The sequence below is a fragment of the Carcharodon carcharias genome, chromosome 19, assembly GCF_017639515.1.
Source record: "Carcharodon carcharias isolate sCarCar2 chromosome 19, sCarCar2.pri, whole genome shotgun sequence".
Taxonomy (NCBI): Eukaryota; Metazoa; Chordata; class Chondrichthyes; order Lamniformes; family Lamnidae; genus Carcharodon; species Carcharodon carcharias.
In genome coordinates this window covers 88234666-88262203 of record NC_054485.1, presented here as the reverse complement: position 1 = coordinate 88262203, position 27538 = coordinate 88234666, and the positions used below count along the sequence as shown (strand labels likewise).

Genomic DNA, 27538 nt, shown 5'->3' with positions numbered 1-27538 from the left:
ACAACAACTCGCCAAGGCTCCTTCAAAATGATTTTCCAGATATGCGAAATGATGGGTCCACCAGGACAGTCTTGCTTCTGCACCTTGGAAAGGAGAACTATGGGGATGAAGGTAGCAGGAAGATCCCCAGAAGAGATGAGGTCAATTGCAAGCCTTCCTTGCTTGGAAACAGCCTAACCTAGAAAGTTCTCTTGTACGTATTTCTGCAGCTTCTCCGTGCTTTGTCCTCTACACTGCTATTTTTAGGGTCCATTTTAGTATAATTTAAGTCCACTAATATCACTGCCCTAAAGTTCTTGCATCTTTCAGCAATTTACCAGAAAATCTGTTCTATCTTCTTCTAACTCTTTAGTGGCCTATTGTTTCCACCCAAAAACGGAACAGATCATATGTTATTCATTAGTTCGAGCCAAACAGATTTTGTCTTCGAACCTTCTAATTCAACATTTCTTTCTAGTGCTGTAATACTACTTTCGAGCAATACTGACAGCCCCTCATTGATTTCCGCCCCTATCTTTCCTGGATGTATTATAACAAGTGATATTAAATGCACATTGCAACTCCTGCTTGAGCCAAGCCTTGCACTGCCACATTATAATCCCATGTGATTATTCGAGCATATAGTTTACCAAATTTCTTTACCACGCCCTGTACATCTATGCAGAAGCTCCCCAAACCCATTTTAGCTGATCTCGTATTTCCTCTGTGTGGTCCCTACTCTTCCTTCTCTACTCTTTACCCTTCCACTGTTTGACTCGCCCCGTCCTCGTCTCATCTTGTATCCCCTGCCTAATGTTTCATCGTGATTCACCTCCTCCTGCTAAATTCGTTTGACCCCTTACACAGCTGGTTAACCTACTTGCGTGGACATTCTAACCCATCTTTACTCTACAGATTCACCCCGCTGCAGAACTGGCTCGAATACAGCAGGAATCTGAAACTCTCCCTCATGTACATTTTGTTTGATTGTGCTGCAACCTGTCTCATCTTACTGCTCATTATGCGCAACATGAAGTGGCAGCGGTAATCATCCAGAGATTATTACCTCCGATCGCCTGCACTTTACTTTCCTCCCTAAACCCCGAATACCCATCTCCAAGGGGACAAACCTTTCCCTACTTGTGTCATTGGTCCCATCATGGATCAGCTGCTCTTGCTCCCCTGCCCCCGCAACACTTCCTCTAACTGTTCAGTGATGCCCTTTACCCTAGCGCGAGGGAGGCAACAACACAAGGACACTCACTCCAGCGGTTATACAAGTTCCTGGCAGCTCTCCTGGCTATCGCATTTCGACCTGCTTATCGTCCATCAGGAAGACGCAGTGATGGGAGGCTCAATGGTACAAGGTCAGAATGTCGACAACTAATCAGCGGAGCGAGCAATGGGAAATCGAAGTGAGCTCATATCTTCGCGCACGTCCTGAGAATAACTCTTAAAATGCGTCTAAAATTGGATAGAACTGCAATTAGTTCACTTACTGGATGCTTCAAAAACTGTTACCGCCATGTACAGATGGTGTCCCACAAGATCAGCCATACTTGCCAATTTTTTCATTTTTTTCGATAGCATTTCTGTCCTTAGGGAAGACGTCGCTACTCCGGCCTTGATCTGTAAGTGAGAATCGATGTTCATATTATCCGAATATACTTCAGGGAATTTGTTTGCTTCCAATGTTTCCCACTCGTTCTGTCCCCAATATCAACGGTGCTTCCATGCTGTTTCTTTACCCTCAAAGTATCATGGGTCGTATGATTTAGCATTTAACCATGGGCATGGTCCTTAACTACATTTAAACCATTTGAATGAAGTCCTTGTTAGAATCGGTGAACAAAGGATTTTTGATGATACTGTGAAGCAGCGAGAGTGGACTGTGTGCATTACAGGAGATATAAGATTCTAGTGCATAAATATTTATCCTTCTTACTGCAAAAACCAAACAAGGATGCTCAAGTAAAGGCATTGAGTTTAAAATTTGGGTTGTGAGGATGGGAACGAGGGGGAAGGAAGTAGGATATTGGATCAGCTGCTCATTATACGCCACATGATGTGCTGTTCCATTGCAGCCTATGGAATTAAGCATCAGACGGTGAACATAACGGGTGGTCGATAGTGCATCTTGTGTGTGTGTGTGCGTGTGTGTTTATATCTAACGCCACAATTTATAAGTTTTTGTCTTAAATTTCTAAATTACTCTTCTGTGCGTCAGAGATGCATTTAATAACATCCACCTGATGCCCTGAAAGTTTGGTGCTGTAAGTAAATTTCATGTGATGCAAGCTTCAAAAACAAAAGTGTTTTTTTTTTGTTCAGGATTACGCCCGATGAACTCTCTTTCTTGATCAAGTACTGACGATTACTATCGACTCGACACGGCACCCTACCCCGCCCCCCCTCCTCCACCACCACATTGTATTTATCAATGTCGTGTACTTTTCGAAATCATAAGGTTTGAAAAGCACTGAAGCAGTATGTTTTAATAATAACAAAGAACAAAGAGCAAAGAAAAGTACAGCACAGGAACAGGCCCTTCGGCCCTCCAAACCTGCGCCGATCATATTGCCCGTCAACTAAAACATTTTGCACTTCCCGGGTCCGTATCCTTCTATTCACATCCTATTCATGTATTTGTCAAGCTGCCTCTTAAACACCACTATCGTACCTGCTTCCACCACCTCCTCTGGCAGCGAATTCCAGACACTCACTTCCCTCTGCGTAAAAAACTTGCCCCTTTATATCACCTTTATAGTTTTCTCCTCTCACCTTAAATCTATGTCCCCTAGTAATTGACTCTTCCACCCTGGGAAAGAGCTTCTGACTATCTACTCTGTCCATGCCATTCATAATTTTGTAAACTTCTTTCAAGTCGCCCCTCAATCTCCATCGCTCTAGTGAGAACAATCCGAGTTTCTCCAACCTCTCCTCATAGCTAATAACCTCCAGACCAGGCAGCATCCTGGTAAACCTCCTCTGCACCCTCTCCAACGCCTCCATATCCTTCTAGTAATGTGGCGACCAGAATTGCACGCAATATTCCAAGTGTGGCCAAACCAAGGTTCTATACAACTGCAGCATGACTTCCCAGCTTTTATACTCAATACCCCTGCTGATGAAGGCAAGCATACCATATGCCTCCCTAACTACTTTATCCACCTGAGTTGCCACTTTCAGTGACCTGTGGACCTGTACACCCAGATCCCTCTGCCCGTCAATGCACTTAAGGGTTCTGCCACTTACTGTATAATTCCTGCCTGCATTAGACCTTCCAAAATGCATTACCTCGCATTTGTCCGGATTAAACTCCATCTGCCATTTCTCCGCCCAAGTTCTCTCTTTAAGTTGACAGCAACAATTCATATTTAGACAGTACCTTTAACTCAATAAAACATCTTCCCAGGAGCATTATAAAACCAAATGTGACCCAGTGCTATCTAAGCAGATGACCATAAGATAAGATTTGGCGAGTTTCTTAAAGGGGGAAAGCAAGCCAAAAAGCGGAGATGTTTAGCAGCGGTATTTCAGAGCTTAAGGGCTGGGCAGCTGCAGTAGCGGCCAGCAATGGTGGAATAGTTAAAACTGGGCATGCTGATATGGCAGAATTTGATGAGCACGGACATCTCGGAGCCTTGTGGAACTGGAGGTGATTACAGAGATAGGGAGGGGGTTTGATAACAAGGATGAGAATTATAAAATCAAGGCCTTGTTTCACCAGGAGCCAATGTAGGCCAGTGAGCACAGAGGGGTCATACGTGGAGTTAGGGTATGGGCGGCAGAGTTTTGTATCACTGCAAGTTTGCGGAGGGTAGAATGTAGGAGACGAGCTTCGGAACATAGAAATTCCAGGCGATAAAGCCAGGACTGAGGTTTTAGCAACGGATAAACTGACAGTGGGATGAAGTCTAAATAATGTTCAACATTAATATAATCAATTTGAACATTTATTCAATGATAATAATGACTTTTTTATTGATTATAAAGTACTTGTTGCTGGTCAGCGCCAGTTTCTGAAGGTACGAAATGGCAACATTCTCACCCGCAGTTGTTGTTCCAGTCCCCGGATGTAGGTATTATTATTCATTTCGTCAATAATTCCGAATCTCACATAGGCCATCCCCTCCACAGCCTTGCCATATGTATGCCTTTAACAAATAATCAATAGATAGACATATTGACTGGAAGTAAAACGGTCATTTAATGAAGTGTGTGCCTCATGAAGCGATACAGCCCGAAAGTTTCGTTTTGATCCCTCGCCCATGCTTAGTTGTCTCATCTCTGCCGGGTAGGTGCACTGCAATTGATCTCATTAGATTATAGAGAGGATAAAATTAATCAGAGTTTACCACTTGATTGCGTGGTTGTACAAAATTGGTTATATCTGTTACATTAAGGAAAATTGCTTTGAGATGTTTTTATTTATTCGTTCGTGGGGCCAGCATTCATTGCCCATCCCTAATTAGCCTTGAGCTGAGTGGCTTGCTAGGCCATTTCAGAGGACATTCAAGAGTCAACCACATTGCTGTGTGTCTGGGGTCAATCGTAGGTCAGACCAGGTTCCCTTCCCTGAAGGAATGACATCGGTGAACCAGATGGGGTTTTCCAACAATCGGCAATGCTTTTTTTTAAATGGTCATTATTACACTTTTAATTCCACATTTTGTGTTGAATTCAAATGTCCCCAGAACATTGCCCTGGGTCTCTGGATTACCAATCTAGTGACAATACCACTATGCCACTGCTTCACCTTCACATTATGGAATTTGGAGTGCTCCCAAGATCAATTGACAGCAACGCAATTGCAGTTTGAAGATAAAGAGCACAAAATTGATTAATGTTCCATAACTCGCTTCATAAACATTCAGCTGCTACAGAAGTTTAGTGTGGAAAATTTTGGATAATATAATCTAGTGGAAATTTCAAAAAGGCAAACATGTTCTCATATTGAAATAGAGGATCAGGGCAAGTAGAACACAATCAATAAAAAACTAACTTTTTTTTTAAAGGGTAGTCTGGGTAACCGCCACCATATCAGGATAATTAGACTTTAATATGAGACAGTGTAGAAAAATTTCTGTGAGGGTGTTCGCTACTATCTATTTCGCTTCGACTTACAGCAGCCTCTTAACAATGTTCCACTTGATAGAGCACTAAAAGTGGGCATATAGCAACGGAAAAAAGGCTGAGATAAAGAAACAAAACTAAACGTTCTCAACGAAAACAACATTTTGCATTAATTGAGTGCCATCTACAGAAACTTCATAATAGTGTATTCAGACAAAATTTGACACTGAGCTATAAAAGGCGATGTTAGGAAAGATGACCAGAAGTTCGTCGGTGGCACAATGTTTAAGCAACGTCCTAAGGGGATCGCTGGCTGGGAGGGGCAGGGTAGAGGGAGTGAAAGGGGGAGAGAGGGGGAGGGAGAGGGAGAGAGGCAGAGAGAGAGAAAGAGAGAGAATGAGTGTGTGTGTGTGTGTGATTGACAGAGAGAGAGCGAGGGAGAGAGGGAGGAAGAGAGAGAGTTTTGGAAAGGCTATCCAAGAGTAGGGGCTAAACAGCTGAAGGCACAGCCACCAATGGTAGAATTCTGGGAAACACAAGAGACCAAAATTGGAGGAATGCAAAGTCCTCCGAATGTTTTCGGGCTGATGGAGATTAAGGATAGAGCGACAGTCAATTTCATGCAGGGTTTTCAATCCAGGATGACATTTTTAAAATAGAAGTGTGGCTTGGCCAGGAGCTAATGCATGTCAGTCACCACAAAGATGAGAATTGGACATAGAGTACAAGCAGCAGCATTTTAAACGAGTTTAAATTTATGGAGGCTGGAAGATCTGTGGGGGCAGCCAGGAGAGCATGGTAACAGTCAAGTCTGGGAATAATAAGGAACAAGGATGAAAGCTTTGGCAACAGTTGGGGAAAGGCGGAGCCGGAGAGGTGTGACATTATTAAAGTGGATGTAATTATCTCCTCCAAAATCAGCCTGTTGATTAACAAGGGGGTGGAACGGCTCTCGGCGTGTAGGTAGGATTGTGGGATTGAGGTTACATCCAGATCAGCCATGATTTTATTGAATGCCAGAGCAGGCTCGTGGGGCCGAGTGGCCTCGACTTGCTTCCAATTTCTCTGTCCTTAACGTATGTTCGTATGGAATCTGACCCACTGAAATGGAAGTGCAGAAAATGGGCGCGCAGTTCTTCACAATTCATTACTCAGAGTCTTAAATGTAAAATCCTGCCTTTGTATTTATAGCTTCTTGCTCCATATTTTGGTGGCCGAGACTCGCGGGAAAGGACAGAGATATTCAATTAAACTGAGTGGAGGACATTACTTGGGACACATCTGATTCTAGATAATAAGCATGTCAGGACTAATTATAAGGTTCAACGTCTCGAGAATGCACTACATTGGGTAAGTAAACAGATCCAATAGCTAAAATATTTCAAAATCATTTACATTGCCCATGTAACTCAACAGGGAATTGTCAAATTAAATTCCATTCAGCTTTTTCTAAGGTTTAAAATAACACCTAAATATCGTAAAAGAAGATGTAGCCCATCTTAATTAATAATCATGTGTGACCTTAAGCTCATCAAATTATTACATTGGATATTTAAAAATGTTTTCGTTCCATGGGATGTGAGCACTGCTGGCTGGGCCAGCATTCATTGCCTATCCCTATTTGCCCTTGAGAAGGTGGTGATGAGCTTCCTTCTTAAACTGCTGCAGTCTATGTGGTGTAGGTACACCCACAGTGCTGTTAGGAAGGGAGTCCCAGGGCTTTGACCCAGCGACAGTGAAGGAACGGTGGTATATTTCGAAGTCAGAATGGCGAGTGGCTTGGAGGGGAACTTCCAGGTGTTGTGTTTCCATCTATCTGCTGCCCTTGTCTTTATAGATGGTAAAGGTCACGGAGTTGGAAGGTGCTGTCGAAGTAGCCTAGGTGAGTTGCTGCAGTGCCTTTTGCAGATGGTATAATTTCTGATAGAGTCATGATTCCTATCAAGAGGCCTATTCTAATATTGCGAATTATTTGTGGGAAGAAGCTGACCGTGATAACAGTCATAACTTCGCGATTGGAATCAATGTACCATTGGCTCCACGTTTTTCACCTTCATTCACATTTTGTTCTAGTAGTGCAGCAGCTTGTGTGGGACTAGAACAGGGGCTGGACAACACGCAGGCTTGGATAACATGTGGCAGGAAACGTTCATGTCATATGGCTAGCAGGCTCCGAGACTGAAAGCCCATTTGCAGTTCCAGATCCTCAGTACCAGCATCATCTCTAACACTAACCAGAAGCATAACCTGACCAACATGGAACAGTTGGACAGAGGTTAAGTACCTTGCATTATGTGGCTGAGCTGCTAACGTTGAGGAGTACCCCGACAGTCTTTAAGATTGCAAATCAGTAATGTGGTGGAATGTTCATCATTCAAGTGGATGAATACATCTGTAATAATGTGAAAGCAGCTCAATGTCCTCCTCTCCCACCAACACACTGTGGTTTCAGTAAGCACTGTACAGGGGGATATGTGGCAACTTACCAACCGTCCTTTGACGGAATTTCCTGACTTTTGACCTCTAACACTGAGAAGGTCAAGAAGTGTAACGTTGTGGAAGCGCCATGATCTCCATTATGCTTAATGCTCACACTTAAACTGATTCGGGAATGGGTTCCCATTCTTTGATTTACACCATATTGAAAGGCCAGGTTTCCTGATCTAACAGCATTGTTGGAGAGGTGTGAACATCAAGGCTGCAACAGTTGAAGAAGTAAGACATGTGTACCATGTCAAGGCAATTGGGGGTAGGTACTGAATGCTAACTTTTCACCATTTCTCACATGCTAAGAACAATTAAGAAATCTATCAGAGGCCGTTTCAACTTGCTGTTCTGGTGTGGAACTATTTTTTTTCTTTCTTTATTCTTTCATGAGATGTGGGCATCGCTGGCAAGACCGGCATTTGTTGCCCCTCCCTAATTACCCTTGCACTGAGTGGCTTGCTAGGCGATTTCAGAGGGCAGTTAAGAGTCAAGCATATTGCTGTGGGTCTGGAGTCACATGTAGGCCAGACCAAGTAAGAAAGGCAGATTTCCTTCCCTAAAGGACATTAGTGAAACAGACGACTTTGTACGATGACGAATGAATAGTTTCATGGTTACCATTACTGAGAGTATAATTCCAGCTTTATGAACAGGATTCAAATTCCACCAGCTGCCATGGTAGAATTTCAATCCGTGCCTTCCAGAGCATTAGCCTGAGCCTCTGAATTGCTATCCCATTGACACTGCCACTGCGCCACCAACCTTTCATTTCAATTCTAATCAGGATAATAAACTAGTAGCAGTTTTGTTCGTTTTTTTTGAGAACGGTATTTTACTTACTCTGCCAAAATTTCGAATTTGAAACCATCCTTTGTTATCAGATAAAACATTTCTTCCGCCTTCACCTCAACTTTGAAGCTAGGGAGAACTAAGAAACATGATTGGCTCAAATATAGTCGAGCAAATTCATAGCAAGTGAACATAATGGGAAACACAATCCTTAAGTTGTAGAAATGTAATGTAATCAAGAGAACGTGCAGAGAATTTACATTCCTCAGCGGTAGTTGCAACTTTTTACAATACTTGAAAACGATGCGATATCAGATGGCCAGCCCATTGTTCACCAACTCCATTTACTTCCCATTAGTGTCAGTAGCATATTCTATATAATTCCAATATTAGATGTACCCTGCTACGTTTCAAATAGAAAAGTGCTTCCCTTGACAAAACGTACAGAAAAGATTGATACATATCTCTTTCAGAATATGAATCACACTGGTAATGGCACTCTTGGGGTTAAAATGCTTCTGCCAGTTAAGTCTTTTAGTAAATTAACATATTGGCTGCATAAAATAAGCAATTAAACTCATTAGTGATATGTTATTTTTTTCTTCCAACGAAATCCTGCTCAAATTTCAAAACCAACAATTTTAAGATGATTGTTTTGGAATATCTGCCAGAGGCATCATTTCTCAGCAGACTTTAAAACAAGTAGGTAACTATTGACAAAATATAAAGCTGAAAAGCACCAAGCCTTATTAATTTGAATTGCACACTGCATTGCTTACAGACCTCAAAGCAGATGCCATTTGCTGTTCACCCAATATTTGATTATTAATCCCGTGTCTCCAGTTATGATGTGAAATGTTTTTTTTTAAATCCCTAATATTATGTGGTGATGGGTCAGGTCACCAGCCAGGTTAGGAGCCTGAACCTCATCAAGGCAAACACAATTCATGCGAGGTGTAAGTCCGGAACCTGATCTGGTTTCTCTTGCCCTTCTCTCGTTGGTGAAAGTGAAATTGACCCTGGGGACTTAACACCCCAAGCAATGACTGTGCAAGCTATCTCTATGTATAGTTGGAGACAGCCAGAGAAATGTTTGGCTTAATTGAACTCTTCTTTCTATTCATGAAGTTTGTATATATGATCGTTAAAAAAAAAAACACCTCAGTCTACAACCTGACGTTAAGTTTACACATATTTTAAAAGTTCCAAACGTAACTCGGATACTTGGCAACTGGAAATGATTCATCAATCTTTCTTTGCAATGCAAATGTAAATGTAATAAAGGTTACCGAATTCCTTGACCTCAAATTGTGCAGATACCATGGACATTGGTGAACCTTCAAACTGCACCTCAATTCGCCAATTGCCAGGCCTGTTTAGGAAAGGTAAACAGAACATTTTTCAGTGTTTATCTCGGCTTTGTCTCACAATGGTTATACATCGATGATAAAAATAAATAGAAAAGATAAGTGCATAGGACAGAAACGCTCGACAGTAGTATTGCATTGGCCTCCCATCTGATCTTTAGTTCCATTGAGGGCGAGCGAATGACACACATAATGTGATCAATTGCTTGCTAACGCCCAGAGCGAATTTCTATCCATTACATTTCTGGCTGCTTTCCACTTGGGGCAACTTTGACTTTCATCAGCGACTGAAAAGCAAGTGGTCACGAACTGGTGGGACATTATGCACTACAATCGATCTTCCATTTTCTCCAGGTGGTCAGCAGTGTGATTGACGACTGCAGCTCCAACAAACATACTAACGTACGAATTAGGAGCTGGAGTAGGCCTTTCGGTCCCTCAAGCCTGCTCCACCATTTAATAAGGTCAGGGTGAATCTGATCGTGGCCTCAACTCTGCTTTCCTGTCTACCCCCTATAACATTTGACTCTCTTGTTAATCATGAATCTATCTAACTCAGACTTTAAAAATGTTTAACGAAGCTGCCTCCACTGCTCCCTGGGGGAGATAATTTTACATACTAGACATTCTGAGAGAGGGGAAAAAAATCGCCTCATCTCCATCTTCTGTGGGAGACCAGTTATTTTAAACTATGACCCTAGTTCTAGTGTCTAGCACAAGGGGAACCATCTTCTCAACATTCACCTTGTTAAGTCGCCTAGGGATTTTATATGTCTCAATAGGTTCACCTAATTTTTCTAAACTCCAATGAATAAAGGCCTACCCTGTACAGCCTTCCTTCATAAAGTCACCGGTTCATCCTAGGAATCAGCCTGAACTGCTTTGAATGCAATTTTATTATTTCTTAAGTAAGGAGGCCAAAACTGTACACAGTACTCCAGATGTAGTATCACCAAAGCCATGTACAAGTATAACAAAACTTCCCTACTTTTATACTCCAGTCCCCTTGCAATAAACGCTAACATTCCATTTGCCTTGCTAATCACTTGTTGTATCCACATACCAACCTTTTGTGATTCATGTACTAGGATATCTACATCCCCCTTGTACTGCAGTGTTCTGCAATCTCTCTCCATTCAGATAATATGCTGATTTTCTATTCTTCCTGCCAAAGTAGACATGCTCACATTTTCCTACATTATTCTCCACCTGCAAAGATTTTGTCCACTCACTTAACCTATCTATATTCATCTGCAGACTCCTATATGTCCTTCAGACCTACTACCCTACCTACCTGTGTGTCATGAGCAAAGTTAACAACCATGCATTCTGTCCCATTCGTTTAAGATATATAGATATAGATTGATATAGATTAGATGTAGATTGTAAATAGTTGAGGCCCCAGCACTGACCTCTGTGGTACTCCACTAGCTACAACTTGCCAGCTTGAAAATGACCTATTTCTGCCTACTCTCCTTTTCTTGTCGGCTAGCCAAACTTCTATCCAAGCTAATACGTTACCCCCTATAGTATGAGCTTTTACTTTACACATTAACCTTTGATGTGGCACTTTATCAATGCCTTCTGGGAATCTAAGTATGGTACATCCACTGGTTCCCCTTCAGCCACAGCACACATATGAATTCCTCAAAAACACCTTGCTTTTTTTCCCCTCAAACAGCTCTAATGAATTAGTCAAATGTGATTTCCCTTTCACAAATCCCTGTTCGCTCTGCCTGATTGCATTAACCTTTTAAGTATCTTGCCATGACCTCCATAATAATAGCATTTTCCCTATGGCAGATGTTTGGCTAACTGGCCTGTACTTCTCTGCTTTCGGTCTCCCTCCTTTCTTGAAGAGTTAGATTCGCTATTTTCTAATCTGAGGGGACCTTGGCAGAATCTAAGGTACTTTGGAAAATTACGACCGATGCACCTACTTTCTCTGCAGCCACTTCTTTAAAGACCCCAGAATGCAAGCCATCGGGTCCTGTGCACTTCTTAGGCTTCATTTCTAATATTTTTCTCAATACATTTTCCCTGGTGATTGTGATTGCTTTGAGTTACTCCCTCCCTTTCACCTTTTGATTTACAAGTATTTCTGGGATGTTACCTGTGTCTTCAACAGTGGAGACAGACACAAAATATATGTTCAACATTTTCAACATTTCCTTATTTCCCATTATTAATTCCCCATTATCATTTTCTAAAGGGCAACCTCTCCCTTTAATTACTCATTATCTTTATAAATGCTTGTACAAACTATTGATATCTGTTTTATATTTCTATTTATCTTTCTCTCATGTGCTAATTTCTCCCTCCTTAATTTTTTTAGCCGTAGTTTGCTGTTTTTTAAAATTCTGTCAAACTTTCTGACCTATCACTAATCTTCGCAGGATTGTACATTCTTTTCTTCAAATTTGGTACTAACTTTAACTTCCTTAGTTAGAAATCGACCATGCAACCTTCTCTTAGAGTCTTCCTTTTTTATTGGAATACATTGTTGCTGAATGTTATGAAATATCTCCATAAATGTCTGCCACTCTGTACGGTTCTCCATTGCCGTACGGTTCCACCTAATTTCACAACAATGGCCCAGAAGCTCGGCAAAGCTTGATGGGCGCCCCTTCCACCACCTTAAATATTCACTGACTCCAGCAGCAGCTCATAATGGCAGCAGTGTGTGCCATCTCCATGGTGCACTGCAGCAGCTCACCCAGGTTATTCCGACACCACATGCCACAACCGCGGCCTCTGCCAACTAGAAAGGCGGGGGTAGCGGATACATAGGAATATCGGGTTCCCCTCAATGTCACATGCGGTACTGACACAGAACTATGCCACTCTTCCTTCATTGTCACTGGACCCAAAACCTGAACTGCCCTTACTCACAGAACTGCGCATGCACCCACTTCACATTAGGCGCAACTGTTGAAGGATGGTGCATATACACATACATATGTGTGTGCATGTGTGTACCTGAGTGCGTACAGACAGGCTTACGAGAGAAAGGTGAATATGAATATATGCTTGCAGGCAAAAATGAAGAATATGGAATGTGAGGAGACTCCATTGGATCATTTTCTAAAGGGCAAACTCTCCCTTTAATTATTCATTCCCTTTATAAATACCTGTAGAAACTCATGATATCTGTTTTTATATTTCAAATTAGCTTTCTCTCATGCTAATTTCTGCCTCAATTTTTTTAGCTGTTAAATGCTGTTTTTTTTATTCTGCCAACCCTTCTGACAGGCAAGCGAGCCAATTGGCCTGTTTATGTGCGGTATAACCTTTGTAATAACTTCCAAATTGCGCACTTTTCTAATTGCTGAAGGGATACAAGGGCCGCTGGAAAGACCAGCATTCGTCGCCTACCCATAATTGCGCTCAACCGGGTGTTGGGAAGTCGCCTGCGTGAACCCTTGTAGTTCATGTGGTGTAGATGCACGTACAGTGCTTTTGGGAAGGGAGTTCCATGATTTAGACAGCGAAGGTACAGCGATATTGGTTAAAGTCAGGATGGTGAGCGGCTTGGAGGGGAACTTGCAAGGGGTGGTGTTCCCGTGTGCCTGCTTCCCTTGTCCTTCTAGATGGCACAGACCGCGGGTTTGGAAGTTGTTGCATTTTATTTGCTGTTTCATTTTATTTGCCTGGGTAATTGTAACTTGCCACTTATTGGCCAAACCTGAAGATTGTCCGAGTCTTGCTACGGGCAGGCACGGCTGGCTTCAGGATCTGAGTCGTGAATTGTACTGAATGTTGTACAGTCATCAGATAACATGCCCACTTCTGACCTTCTGATGGAGGGAAAGTCATTGATGAAGCTGCATACGGTGGTTAGGCCAACTTCAATCGTTTAGTTTAGATTTCCGGTCTCCACAATATGGTGACGAAATCGTATAACTAGTAACGATTGAATCAGCTGTTAATGTTTAACTTGGCAAGAAATCTTGCAGCCTGGAGAGAACAGCTTGTTAGAAGGTTCCTTCTGCCTTACATTTCTAGCAACAGGCTCGATGTTCACCGAGCAACAAACCTACAGAAACCGGCGCGTTCTCGTTTTGAAAATAAAACAAGTGGAAGCGTTCAAAAGATAGACATTCACTCTTACCCAGCTAAAAGTTTTGTTCCTGAAATATTGTTAGTACTCACTTGGCGATATCTGGAATCTTTATTTTCGAAGCGTCCCCGATTCCTGACTTCAGGAGAAAGCTGGGGAACTGCATATTTCTGGAGTTCTAACAGGGAAATTCGATGCATTCAGATTTGGGCTTAACCTCGGTCACCGTTCGCAAAGCTGCTCCTGCTCGACAATTGAGTCCGCGCAAGGCCATATTAGATCTTGCTTACCTGACGACCAAGAGGTCGAATCTCCGCGGAATTCTCCCATACCTCACTGTCACTTGGACAGCGATCGGCTAAGTGCAGCAATCGTCAAAACTGTGGTCCTCGGTCTCTGCCGTAGCTCCGGTGGTGGAACTAGGAGAACTCCCCACCCCACCCCCAGCCCCCACCAACCCACACACCACCCCCAACCCCCAACATCCCCCGCAACCCCTCCCCCCCCCCCACCACCCCCCCCCCCCCCCACCCCACCCAGCAATTGTTCGATGGAAGCCAAACTACATATTAGATCTATATTGGTTCAGATGCCATTGTTAGAGGAATAAAGTTGATAGTGAAATTCGATAAATCAACATGTTAAATATCTGCTTAAAAAAGCTAGTCGGCATGCAGAAAATAGCTGGGAATCCGAAACAACGTCACATTTGTAATTATTTCTGTTATTTAATGCATTGATAACCGTAAACTAGAGGAGAACATAATATGTGATCCGAGATGCCTCGTTCCATTCTGCACAGACATAAGTTAAGATCATTAACACTATCATTTTTAACATATGTTGAATGCTACTGACTACTGATGAAATAGAACAACAAAGCTAATAAAGATCATCAATTGGAAATTGAAGTAATGGTGTTTGTTCCATTTTTCCGATTAATAAAGTATAGTTGAAGAGCATGTAAGCGAAAACCCAAATGCACTTACGTATATAGTTACTTTCACAATCTCCTTCACTGGTCTCATATAGTGATCGAGTGTAAAGATCCTGTAAAACACTATAATGTAAAATAAAACGAATGGACTCCACTCAGCACTTTGATCTTTAAAGATTAAAGGAAGTGCATTTGAATGAACCATAGAATTAACTGAGCTAGAAAAAAATGAGCTTCAGTATACCATGTCACCGTGAGAAACGCTGAGCGTTTGTAATCGCTGGGCTGGAGAACTGTCACTTCGTCATTTTAACAAGGAATCTATCTTATTTAGGAGCCTGTCTTATTTTAGGAGCGATAGGGCGGCTTCCACACATCCGCACAGTCACTGAGACCGTTTATTTCTACGTCCAAAATCGCCCTTGCCTCAGATCACTAGATGCTCTGCATCTCCTGGATCTCTGCGCTCCACCAATTCTGGCTCCTTGAGCATTCCGGGTTTCATTCTGTGGTGGCCACGCCTCCAACTACTTAGGCTCGAGAATTGCTTCCCTAAATGCCTGCCCTCCTCCTTGCCGTTCTTTCCTCCTATGAGCCGCCCCTTCAAACGCCGTTTCTTTGACCAAGCTCCTGGTCACTGGCCTGATATTCCTGCATGTGAGACCCGGTACAGAGTAACTGTAACACGTTTAGTGCGTCACATAAGGTGAGCGTAATGGAAATATTGAGAACTGACTGGGAGAAACTTGGGATTTCGTCAAAAATGTAAAGCTGGTGATATCTGATTGGTTAAACGTCTCTCTTTCTATGCAAGAGAATAGAACTGAAAATCATGAGGTGCGCTGGGGGAGGGGGGTGGTGGTTGGGACTGAGGAGGACTCAGGAAGACCTGTGAATTGGGCTGACAAGTGGCAAATTAAATTTAATGCAGAGATATGTCAAATGATGCATTTTGGAAGGAAGAAGTGGGCCAGGCTACGTGAACGAAATGGTACAATTTGGAAGGGTGCGCAGGAGCAGAGAGGCTTGGAGGAGTTAACATAATAAACAGACATTAGAAGGTGGCAGGACAACTTAATAAGGCCGCTAAAAAGCTTACAACATTCTCGGCTTCATGATTAGAGCCAAGAACGCGTGTGAGAAGGTCATGCTGAATATTATAAACCTCTGGTTAAACTGAGCTGCCGAATTGTGTACACTTCCGGGGCACCGCGTATTAAGAACAATTTCAAGGCCTAGGAATGAAAGCAGAAGGGATATTCCAGAATGGTACGAGGGATGAGGGATTTCAGCTACACGGAAAGACGAGAAAAGCTGTGATTGTTCTCCTTGGAGTAGAGCAAGGTAAGGACAGGTTTGGTAGATGGTAAGGAGGTAAGATCGCTGACAGAGGAATCTACGGACAGATGTGAAGGATTGTTTCGCACAGCGAGTTTTCATGGTCCGGAATGCACTGCTTGAAAAAGTGATGGGCGTAGATTAAATTGAAACTTTCAAAAGAGAATTGGATATGCACTTACAAAAAAAGGGGAGCGGATGTGGAGAGTAGGGGCATTAAGGGAGACGGGAAAGAGGGGCGTGTGGGTCTCAATGGATAAAACTTTCATTGAGCTGGAATAGGCAGGACGGGCCGAATGGCTTCCTGCTATGCTGGCTAGGTGTATGATTGATTATATTCTACATTTATTCGTAATGAATTCAGTGAGGTAAATTAGTTTTACAGCATCCTACCTGTTAAGTCACTGTGTAAAATGCCTAGTGAAAATCTAACATAGAAGACAGCATTCGCACCCGCGTGAAGGTAAATGTGACAGTCGTTGTTTATGTGTTCAGATTTTTACTCAGCAAATACAAGATTTATCATTGCATTCAGTCAGCAATTCACAAGAGTGTTAACTTTACAAAGTGCCAGTTGATAATGCTGCAATTGACTATGATATTAAGAAATATTAAGAAGTGTTACTTCTTGGTGCCCAAAGGTAGCAAAGTTTTCATTATCAGATGGGCAAAGGGAGCAGAGCCTAATCCACTCAGCCGACAGGGATAGCAGCAGCTTTTGGCTTTCCTTCTGGATACTCTTAGATTAATGCAAATATTGAAACATGTGCATCATTATATTACTCACCATTTTCATTGGGGGTGTATATAGGTTTGTCAGTCTGAATGAATATATAGCCCCTTTTAGATGACAGCAAGATGGGAACCATTCTCCTTCCTGAAAACAGTTCTGGGCATTCAGCAGCAAGAGAAACGTATTTCTCTTTACGTAACCAAATATTAGCTTTCTCGATACGATCAGGAATGGCCTGTGGGTTTGACACATTGGAGGTCAATAGTGGTACAACTGGCTAGTTCGCTTATATATTTCGCTGAGTCACATCATGGCCTATTCATTGTGTGACGTTATCAGAGGCAATATACTACAGCAAGGGCAGCAGATATCATCAACAGGTGGCACATCTGGCCAATAACTTGTCACATGCTTAGCTCGGCTAGCCAGTATGTCACCATCTCCAGGTCAGATGACACTAATATGTACAATAAACCAATTTCTAAGGCATGGTAAGTAATGCTGCTTCCTTAATTTTCGAATTAGGTAACATTTACTCCCCACATTGACTTCCGAATTGGGAAAGCCATTGGAGATTAGCGTTCATTCAATAATGGTAGAAATGACTAAAGCATTAGTTCCTGTGCGAGCACCATCTTTCTTAATTGTGATTTAATTTGAAATGAGCTCCCACTGCATTTAGAATATGGGCCCTGTGCTCTTCGCAGCTTATAATATTAATGTTAGACAGCTAATGCAAGTCACTGTATCCATGATACCATCCGTATGAATTCGTCTTTATTATGCCAGAAAATTATTTTGGCAGCTGGAACTAAATCGATTAAATTCATGGAATAGTGTTATTAAATATCTTGAACACAGATAATAGTTTCTCCAGTGCAGTACTATATCCTTTAGTGTTTGCAAATTCAAGGATCCTTCACATAGTGGTCGGCAGAGGTGCCTGCCAACGGCATCAAGCTTTCCAAATAAGTAACCAATGTCCTTTGCTTGTTTTCTCATTTAGTGCATCATCGCGAATGAGGGCAGAGTAACATCAACATAGTAACGACCTCAGACTTTGTAATGCAGTGAAATTGTACACTTTGCTAAAATAATATGTAAAAGTATCCAAATGGAACATGTGGTTACGTTTCACTTTAATATGTTAACATATTGCTACTTACGATTATATTTTTAATTTGACGGTAGTTATTCGCAGCATTTAGTTCAAAAACAACTTCGTCTGAACATTGATTGTAAGTCAAGAGGTCGAATAAGTAAACTTTGACTTTAACAGGCTTTGCTGCTCCATCCAGCTGAATGGCGACAGTCTCTTCCACCCCGGCGTGAATAATGTTGGGAGCAGTAATTAAGTAGCTAGGAAAATTGACAAGTTAAGTATGCTTCAACCAACTTGCAACGTGGAACTCTTCACTGAAGAACACACACATACACAGAGAATTATGGCGGCGAATTTCCCCATGCGCTCCCTACGTTTTCAGCCTTTTTATAGGGTTTGCATGATTCTTGCGCTAAGGTTAGGACTTACAACATGGAGAACTCCGGTCGGAGCATAGCCCTACATTGTCCAACCTCTCCACCATTAAGTTCAGTCTTTGTAAAGCTCGATTTTCAGCTGGCTGCCTAGTACCTTCAACAAATCTTTATCTCAGACTGGTAACTGCAGGATTAGCTGGTATATAACTATGGTATAAGTGAACAGCTGATTTGCACTATCTTCAATCATGTTTTCGCTTTCGGTAACGTTATGTTTTAATTAGTTCGAATCGGAATCGATTCGCAATAAACCCACATTGCAATTGCGCCAGTCCAACAGAACAAGTACAACAACTCCGCCTTAGGAAGATTATGTAACATTTCCAGTCTTATGACTGTGTTCTCACTAATAATGGAAAGTGACCTCTTTGGATCGACAACACGAGGCATTTAGGCTAATCGTATTGTTCAGATTCTATTGGAGCTAAGAGCTGCCAGATCAGCAAGAGAAATTAAAGGGAGTCTTGCATTTAGATGGCGCTTATAAGGACCCCCGAATTCACAGCCAATCAATAAAGTACTTCCGCAGTGCAGTCGATCCTGTATTGCAGAGAATTGCAGCAGGTCATGTGCACAGATGAAGATTCCACAAACAGGAAATAACGGACCATATAACATATTGTAGTGCTTTCAGAAGAGGGGCGAATATTGCCGGTCAGGACCCTGCGCAGAACTCGCCTGGTCCTCCTCAAATACTACCTGGTGTACGTTCACATCCTGCTAACTGGGCACTCTGGACCTCAGTTTAAACTCTAACCTGAAATCCAATTGATTTGGAACAACCCAATGCCTTGTGCTCATTTGGGAAGACGTAACTAAGAGTTTGCATCTGTAGAGGAATAGATGAGCACCCTTATATCTTTTCAGAAGGAGGAATATAACCCAAATTGACGTTACTCTTCATATTGTGTGATTAGAAGCAGCTTTAAGCGATCACATTACACAGCATACTTACGACGGTGATTGTTCGGCTGGAGATATAAACACAGAGCACCACAGGAGAAAGAGCAATAGCCCCATTGTTGTAAAAATTGGCCCAAACCATGCAGGCAAGGGGAAAGCTGGATAAATGATCTCTCCGTGTCAACCTGACTGTGCTGCAGCAATTTTTTGTAGATATATTTCGGCAATAATATTGATTTCAAGTTACTTATTTACATTGCTGCATGTTTCAGCCACAGCGCGAGAGCAAAGTCAACTTAATGTTTTTCTTTAGTTTGACTTTCCGTTTGCATTCCTTCTATTTTTTTTATTTGTTTACGGGAATGGGGCCTCCCAGGCATTTATTGCCCATCCCAAATTGCCCTTGAGAGCCGAGGGGCTTGCTAGGCCACTTAAGAGTCATGCACAGACGAGGTAAGGGTGGCAGATTGTCCGTTCTCTTTCGGGAACAACTTTACCACAATCGACGTTTTATTAAATTCACATTTCGCCAGCTGCCATGGTCGGGTTCGAATCTGGGTCTACCAAGCCATACACTAGGCCTTGCCATTACTAGACCAGTGGCAATGCCTAGTGTATTTCATTTTATAGTGTATTTCATTTTGAAAGCCGATGAATATACCGCTATCATACTCTCAGGCTGCTTATTCCAGACCCTAAACACTGACTGCATGAAGGAAAGAAAAGTTTCTCCTCATGTCGCCTCTGGTTCTTCAATTTATCTTCCCTAAGTGTCCCTTGGTCCTGGAGCCTTCTACTTATGGGAACAATTTCCCTCTATTTACTGTCTCGAGACCCTCATGATTTTGAACGGCTCTATTAAGTCTCTTCCCAACCGATTCTTTTTCTGAGGAGAACAACCTCACCTTCTTCAATCTATCGATGTAAGAAAGTCCCTCATCCTTGATGCATTTTTGTAAATGTTTATGTACTCTCTCGAAAGCTTTTAAACCCTCCCTAAACTGTAGCATCCAGAATTGGAGAATGCAGTTGAGACTGAGCTAGCGTGTCATAAAGTTCAACATAACCTCCTTGCATTTCTACTCTACACCTCTACTTCTCAGGCCCAGAATTATCTGTGCCCTTTTAACCAATTTCTCAAATTACCCTGCCACCTTCTAAAAAATGTTCACATCTATGCCCAGATCTCTCTGTTCCCCTATCCCTTTATAATTGCACCCGTTATTTTATGCTGTATCTCCTCGTCCTTCCTTTTGCACATTCCTGCCATGTGTCTGCCCATTCCACTCATTTGTCTACGTCTTCTTGAAGCCTATCACTATCCACCTCATGGTTCACAACACCCTCAAGTTGGTGACACCTGACAATTTTGCAATTGTCTCCTGTAAATCCAAACCTAGGCTATTAATAGAGATCAAGGAAAGCAATGGTTCTCTTACCGGCCTCTGGGGAACTCCACTCTTTCCCTTCCACCAGTCCCGAATAAAAACATAACTGTTCACCACTATTCCCTGTTTCCTGAAACTGAGTAATTTCTGTATTCATTCTGTTTCTATCCCCTTTATTCCACGGGTTTCAGTTCACTTGACAAGTATATTATTTTGTCATGAAACTATAATAATCTTCATAATATGATTGTAGTTTATTGTAAAGCAGGTTTATGGGGTGTGCATGGGTGATTCTGCCTGTGTGTGATTTAATTGAATTGGAGTCAGCTAGACTGAAAGCTGGAAATTATCAAAAGGAGTTAGGCGTAGAAGGCTAATTGAAATGCTAATGAGTAAACATGGATGAGGTCTTAGCATATAACCTGTGAAGGAAATTTGGATTTTTAGATAGGTGAAGGAGTTATTTGGATTTCAAGGGGATGATAGCATGTTTACAACTGGAAAGGTAAGCAAGGTCAAGCAGTGTGTTTATTTTTCCCAAAAGGAAATAGGTCATATTGGCAACAGGAAAGATCTTTATATTATGGAAAAAAAAATAAATTTGCAAAGACATAAGGAACAATGGAATTTACAGGTTAAAGAGAGAGAAAAACATATATAAAGGGGAATGAAAGACCACGTTGGGGGCCATGTAAGATCTAACAGGAGTGTGTGAAACAGCCTTGGAGAAACCTCCAGCCATTTTTGCAAAAGCCTGCTGTGTCCAGGAAAGTTGGAGAAAAGTCATTGGAATTCCACTGTCGAGTGGGTGCTGTGGTGACTTATTGGCAAGTTTCTTAAACTTAAAATCCATTTTGACCTGTTGCCTTTAAAGGGGTGTGTAGTTGGCAGTTAGGTTAATTAAGAATTTGAAGATTTGTTATAGTATTAAGTAACTGTAATCCTATGCATGTGGTTGAAATCTTTTCTTTTGTTTATAAATATTTTAATTTAATTTTTAAAGTCTCTAAAGGTCTTAGTGGACTCATTACTTCTGAATTAAATGCACACATCTGTTCGTAATAAATTCAAATGGCAATACCTTTGTGATAGCGCAGCCATGTTTCACTTGTGAATTTGGCCCGCCTGGCACTCATCACCATCCATGTCATAACAATGTAACACACCAGATTATTTCGATCATTTTCTGTTTTAATTTCAGATTATTTATTCCTTTATCTGACTGCTGTTGATTGATCTGGTTGGATTTAATTAACTGCCATGTTAACAATGGACAGACTTCAAAAATGTTTAATTAACTGCAAAGCACTATGTAACGTGCTGAAATCATGAAAGGTCCTATATAATTATTAACTTCTCCTTAATGCTCCATAAGCCAACTCATCTATATATATATGTATACATATGAATATATAATATGTCTCTATATGTCAATATATATCCTTTGCACCGCAGTTTCCACTTTAGTCTTTAATCTTTCGCGTTTAACATCTTTGATTAGAAGGCTAGTTTGATTGAAATGCAATACTGGTGATAATATATTTTCATTGTAATCATTTTAATTTGGGTTAAATGATCAGTTCGTCACTAGCAATGCAGTTTCAGTTATGCTTTTGTTACAATGTTCAATATCATGTGCGAAAAAGCATAGAAGGTTGCAATGAATTGCACATGCACAGGGAGCAGTGTATGAAGCAACCAAGAGTTTTTTCGTGAGTTCGAGGTCGAGTGGCGCTAATAAGTAACATGGCATTTAACATGAATCGCTGCCAGTGAGTGGAAAATAAGTAGCAGAGGGCAGGCTTCTGAATTCTTACAGCTGACGTCAACAAAGGATCAGGCAGGAATCACATAGCAAAATGTGAATGATCATTTACTTAATAATGCATAATAATGCCAAAACGTAAAATTGCATATCACGGCCTACATTTTTTAAAAAGCAAGTCCACAATCCCTTTATACATCCGCCTCACTTAATATACCTGCTGCTATTCTGGTTTAAAACAAGAAATATTATATCAAATGAACTTAGTTGGGATGAATATCAAAGGCATTCGGCTGTCATGGATAAAATTATGAAGTATTCCACTTAACTCACTGGCTTTCTTGTGTAGAGATGGAGAAGCCAATGCTTGTGGATGGCTAGAGCTTTTGTTTGCATGGTAGATAATTCCAAATGCCTGATTATTTCTGACAATTAAAGATTGTTTTCACTTTCAGGAATCCTGCCAGTTCTAGCCAATTCCTTCTTCTCTATGAATGCGAGTCACTGGAAAAATGAGGCTGAGTAATTTCACAATCTTTGCTGTTGACCCATGTCTGGAGTGCAGAAGACATAAAAAATGTCATTACTAAATAAGGACAATGATAAGGGTTTGGTTACACAACCTGTGAGAAGAGCAGGTTAATGGGAAGCTCTCCAATCGACACCAGGAGATAAGATGGACACAAACAAAAATCGTCTGAGGAATGCCTATTCGGGTAGTGCAAGGTTAATTTTAACTAGGGGGTTTATTATGACATGGATTATATCGAATTTGTGGCCTATTGTACATACCCCGCGGCTTCCCCACTACCCCCCACCCCACACCTCCCCGTACCCCCACCCCCATCGACTTCAACTGCAGTTAAGTTTGCTCCTGGAGTCGAGAGGTGGCTAATTCATAAGACCATAAGACCTAAAGACGTAGGAGCAGAAGTAGGCCATTCGGCCCATCGAGTCTGCCCCACCATTCAAAGAGATAATGGCTGATCTAATAATCCTCAAATCCACTTTCCTGCCTTTTCCCATAACCCTTGATTCCCTGACTGATTAAAAATCTGTCTATCTCAGCCTTGAATATACTTAACGACCCAGCCTCTACAGCCCTCTGCTGTAAAGAATTCCACAGATTACCAACCATCTGAGAGGGTAAATTTCTCCTCATCTCTGTTTGAAATGGGCGCCCCCTTACTCTGAGATTATGCCCTTGATCCTAAACTCTTCCACAAGGGAAAACAACCTCTCAGCATTTACCCTGGCAAATCCCCTAAGAATCTTATATGTTTCAATAAGGCCACCTCTCATTCCTCTGATCTCCAATACAGGCCCAACCTACTCAACCTCTTATCATAAGAAAATGCCTCCATATCTGGGATCAACCTAGTGAACCTTCTCTGGACTGCCCCCAATGCCTGTATATCTTACCTTAGATAAGGAGAACCAAACTGTTCACAGTATTCTAGGTATGGTCTAACCAGTGCCTTTTATAGTTTTAGCAAAACTTCCCTATTTTTATGCTCCATTCCCTTTGAAATGAAGGCCAACATTCCATTTGCCTTCCCTATAACCTCTTGAACTTGTATGCAGCTTTTTGTGATTCGTGCACGAGGACCCCCAAATCCCTCTGTCTTGCACATATTGAGGAGTGCGATGGGGCAGTACATCTGGTGAAAAGGGAAGAATCGCCCTGGGTCTTTGGTCTGCCCGAAACCTGTTGGTCTTCCAGTGCAAAGAGATGTCCCCGACCGAGTGTTGCAGACTAGCACATTCCAATGTCCAGGACTACGTGCTGAGGGACGCAGTAAAACTTGGGGCAGCCGCCGCAAATAAGTGGAGCTAAGCTAGTTGATGATTATTCCTACTTTAGGTTAAAAGTGGAAATGGGTGATGTAATGGATTCGTTTGAATTTATAATACATGATTCTTCAGCAGTGTAACAACCAACGCGATTACCAGGATGAAAACTAATCCAGGGATAATTGAAAATGAACGGGAAAGAAGAGTTAAGCAGCCGAATGGCTAATGAATAGTGTAACATAAACGGGGGATAGGTGGCACTGCGGTGCGATTAACTCACAAGTGTTGCGGCAGTCTGTTAGGAGCTGTTTACTCATGGGTCATACAGCGAATTCTATTGTCTCGGGAACCCGGCTTATTCCAGGTTGATTTCTTGACAAGTCAGAGGTGTTCCGAATCTGTCCTTATGATCAGTTATAAGTGGGTTGGAAATTTCGCTACTTACAAATTTACTGCAACTTCTGTAGTCTTTGGGCTCAGGGAAGTTACACGTGAATCTATAGCGTGCTGAGGAACCTGGAAGAAATCAATTCTACAAGCGCACCGCGCTCACCAAACTGTTTCTTACAGAAAACAAGTGGTATTACAGTATTCGAGAAGTCACATAACGCACGTCCAGGAGACGTGCTCTATTTCTGGAAGCTCAGTCAGTTCCCTTTGAAGGAGTGGAAACCTTCGTTAGTCCTAGTGGGTGCAAACTCGTGAAATCAAAGTGCAGTTTGACTTAACGTTAGTTCTGTCATTACGAGAATGTATTAAAACACAAAATCCATTTTGGAATGTCAGACAGCTGCTGCATTGCAACAAGAAGCACAACCAAAGGCAGCGGGCGATGAAAATCGGCAAACACACAAGAAATGATGGCGAACGTTCAGCAGGTCGGGCAGACCGTGCAGAGAGGATCCTTCACGGCCATAATCTTTCAGCGGAGCAGGAAGACGTGTCAGGCTAGCGGTTTTTTAACAAGCACAGAGAAAGCGGACTTCGGCCAGAGAAGTGATGAAAGGGCAGAGACTACCAAAAGGAGAGTTACTGAGACATTCATGCAAATATGCGACTGAGATCGACGTTTCATTTCACAACTTCATGAACGTGTGTTAAGTTGAAACCTGATGCGTTATTGTAACCATCCCTAAGGATGCTGTCTGAGGACCGTTGTGATATGTCTTTGACATTGTCAATATCTCTCCATTGCCTTAACGAACTAATGTATTTAGTGAAGTTTCCTTTTTTACAAAAAATATACTTTATTCATAAAATATCTAAAGGAACATAACAGAAATTTCCAAATTGCCACTACAGAAATTGCAATTATTTCCAAATTATGTTGCACTCTGACGTGATTTGTAAAGAATCGCTTTTAACGATGCCACTACACAAAATGAACCCCTCCCCTTGCATTATCGCTGCAATGTCAGACGTGCTTTCCTTCAGACGAGATATTGAAGCTAAGTCTCATCTTCCCTTTCGGCTGGACGGGAAAGATCCCATTTCACCACTTCCACAAGAATAGGGGAGTCTTCCCGGTCTCCTGTGCAATACATATCTCGACCAACATCACAATAAAACAGATCATCCGATTATTATCTCATCGTTGTTTATGGGAGCTCACTGTGCTCCAATTGGTAGCCATGTGTTTTTTAATGAGAGCAGTCATTACGCCTCGGAAGTGCTTCATTGACCTTTAGAGCGCTTTGGGGGGCCCTGTGACCTTGAAAGAAAGGCAAGTCTCTCCTCACCCCGCCACCTCCTGCCTACCCACCTCCTTGCTTGTTTTACTTGGAGTTCTAGAAATTACTTATTTCATAGGTTAGCGTTTTTGTTAAAACGCCCTTTCCAGCTGTTTCATATGAACGCCAAAAGTTTTCTCATTGTATTTGACCATGTAAGGTAAATTTAATCCCCAATTTGCTCTTCTGGATTTTAGGCATTTTTTTTGGTAGATTTTGATCTGCCGCTTTGGATCTATACGATTGAACAATGCATGATTGCCACGCCATGAAACACAGCACACTGGTATGGAGTTCATTCATGCTTTCTGGTAAAGTGCAGTCAATTAACTTTGATGGACAGTAAAGCTAGCTTAAACCATGTGACTGTAAGGGGAAAACTGGAAACAACACCATGCATTGATGTGATCAAAAACCTTTCCAAATGGCTTCCAATCACAGGTTAACATTGTTATGTGAATTTCATAGATTAGGCATTTCTCTTAATCATTTTGTAGTTTCTTTGCTTAGTGTGCGTCTGTGTTACTCGTTGCCGAGTTGGTAGCACTCTTGCCTCTGAATCACACGGCTCTGTCTTCAAGTCCCATGCAAGGCTTGAGCTCAAAAATCACAACTGACTCTCCAATAGAGTGCTGGTGGAGTACTGAACGCTTGGAAGTGTCAACTATTGGATGAGTTGTTAAGCATAGACCCTCTCAGGCAGATGTGATGGAAGCCATTGTAATACTTCAAAGAAAAACGGGCTGCTATTCCGGTTAATCTGGCCAATGTTCATTGTCGATGCACCATCACTGGAACAGCTGATCGGGTTATTATGCACAAGCTGGCTGCGGTGTTCCCAGCACAGCAACAAGCTTCAAAGGTGCTTCATTGGTTGTTAGTCTGGTGGCCATGAAACGCGCTACATAAATGCAAGCATTTCTTTGTTTCCGGCTAACTTCAAGGAGCAAGGCGCAGAGTAGCATAGCTGAGATTAAGTTTAGTGACATGCAGACGAGATGCATGCTGCACTGAAAAAGAAATCTTTCTGTGAATATAAATTGCCTTGTGAAGCGAACTCGCCAACAGAGAAAGAGAACCGTTTTGTTTTTTTGGTCAGATCGATTAATTTCTGCCAAGGAAAATCTCAGAAAGCTATATAACATAATAATCGCTTTGCAATTCCACGAAGGAGCTGGTTCTCCGTCTCTCTATTGTCTTGCAGGTGATAGTGCTTAGCAGCGCCACGAGTGACCACTCCATCTATTATCCCGGGCATGAACGCCACTAATATAAACGCAGCAATTTCCTTAAAGTTAAAACAGTAACACGTACTTTGGGAATTCATGCAACGAGAGAAGGCTTCACATGTGGACCCTCTCACATCAACATGTTGGGGTCCCGCAAATCCGCCTGAGTTAATTCCCACATATGTGTCGATTGTTACTTTAACAGTTACACTGGAAGTATAATTGTAGGTAGAGGGGCAACTTTTTTTTCTACGCTCAAAGAATTGTGGGCCTACTCCTGGTAACTTTAGCCCGGGAGATTGTCTCAAAAGTCCAAGATGTTAAGTTAAAATCGGCCATAGCGTTGCTCGAACATGAGAGAATTTTCTACTTTAATGTCAACGTTTAGGATTGAGGTAATTGACCCGGCCTTATCCCCGTCTCA

General features: G+C 41.9%; 1 protein-coding gene across 1 annotated transcript in view; it reads right to left on the bottom strand.

Annotated features, from left to right (window-relative positions):
* The window catches only part of LOC121291270 (complement C4-B-like), a 99478-nt gene extending 74248 nt beyond the window's left edge, over positions 1-25230 (bottom strand). Inside the window, exons 1-9 of the mRNA XM_041212340.1 lie at positions 25139-25230; positions 17933-18125; positions 16821-17001; positions 14748-14818; positions 13851-13936; positions 9621-9703; positions 8383-8470; positions 4031-4136; positions 1479-1608 (exon numbers count right to left, since the gene is read on the bottom strand). Coding sequence (XP_041068274.1) covers positions 1479-1608; positions 4031-4136; positions 8383-8470; positions 9621-9703; positions 13851-13936; positions 14748-14818; positions 16821-17001; positions 17933-18125; positions 25139-25230 — 1030 coding nt within the window. The remainder of the gene's footprint in view (positions 1-1478; positions 1609-4030; positions 4137-8382; positions 8471-9620; positions 9704-13850; positions 13937-14747; positions 14819-16820; positions 17002-17932; positions 18126-25138) is intronic.
* Between the last annotated feature and the right edge of the window lie 2308 nt (positions 25231-27538).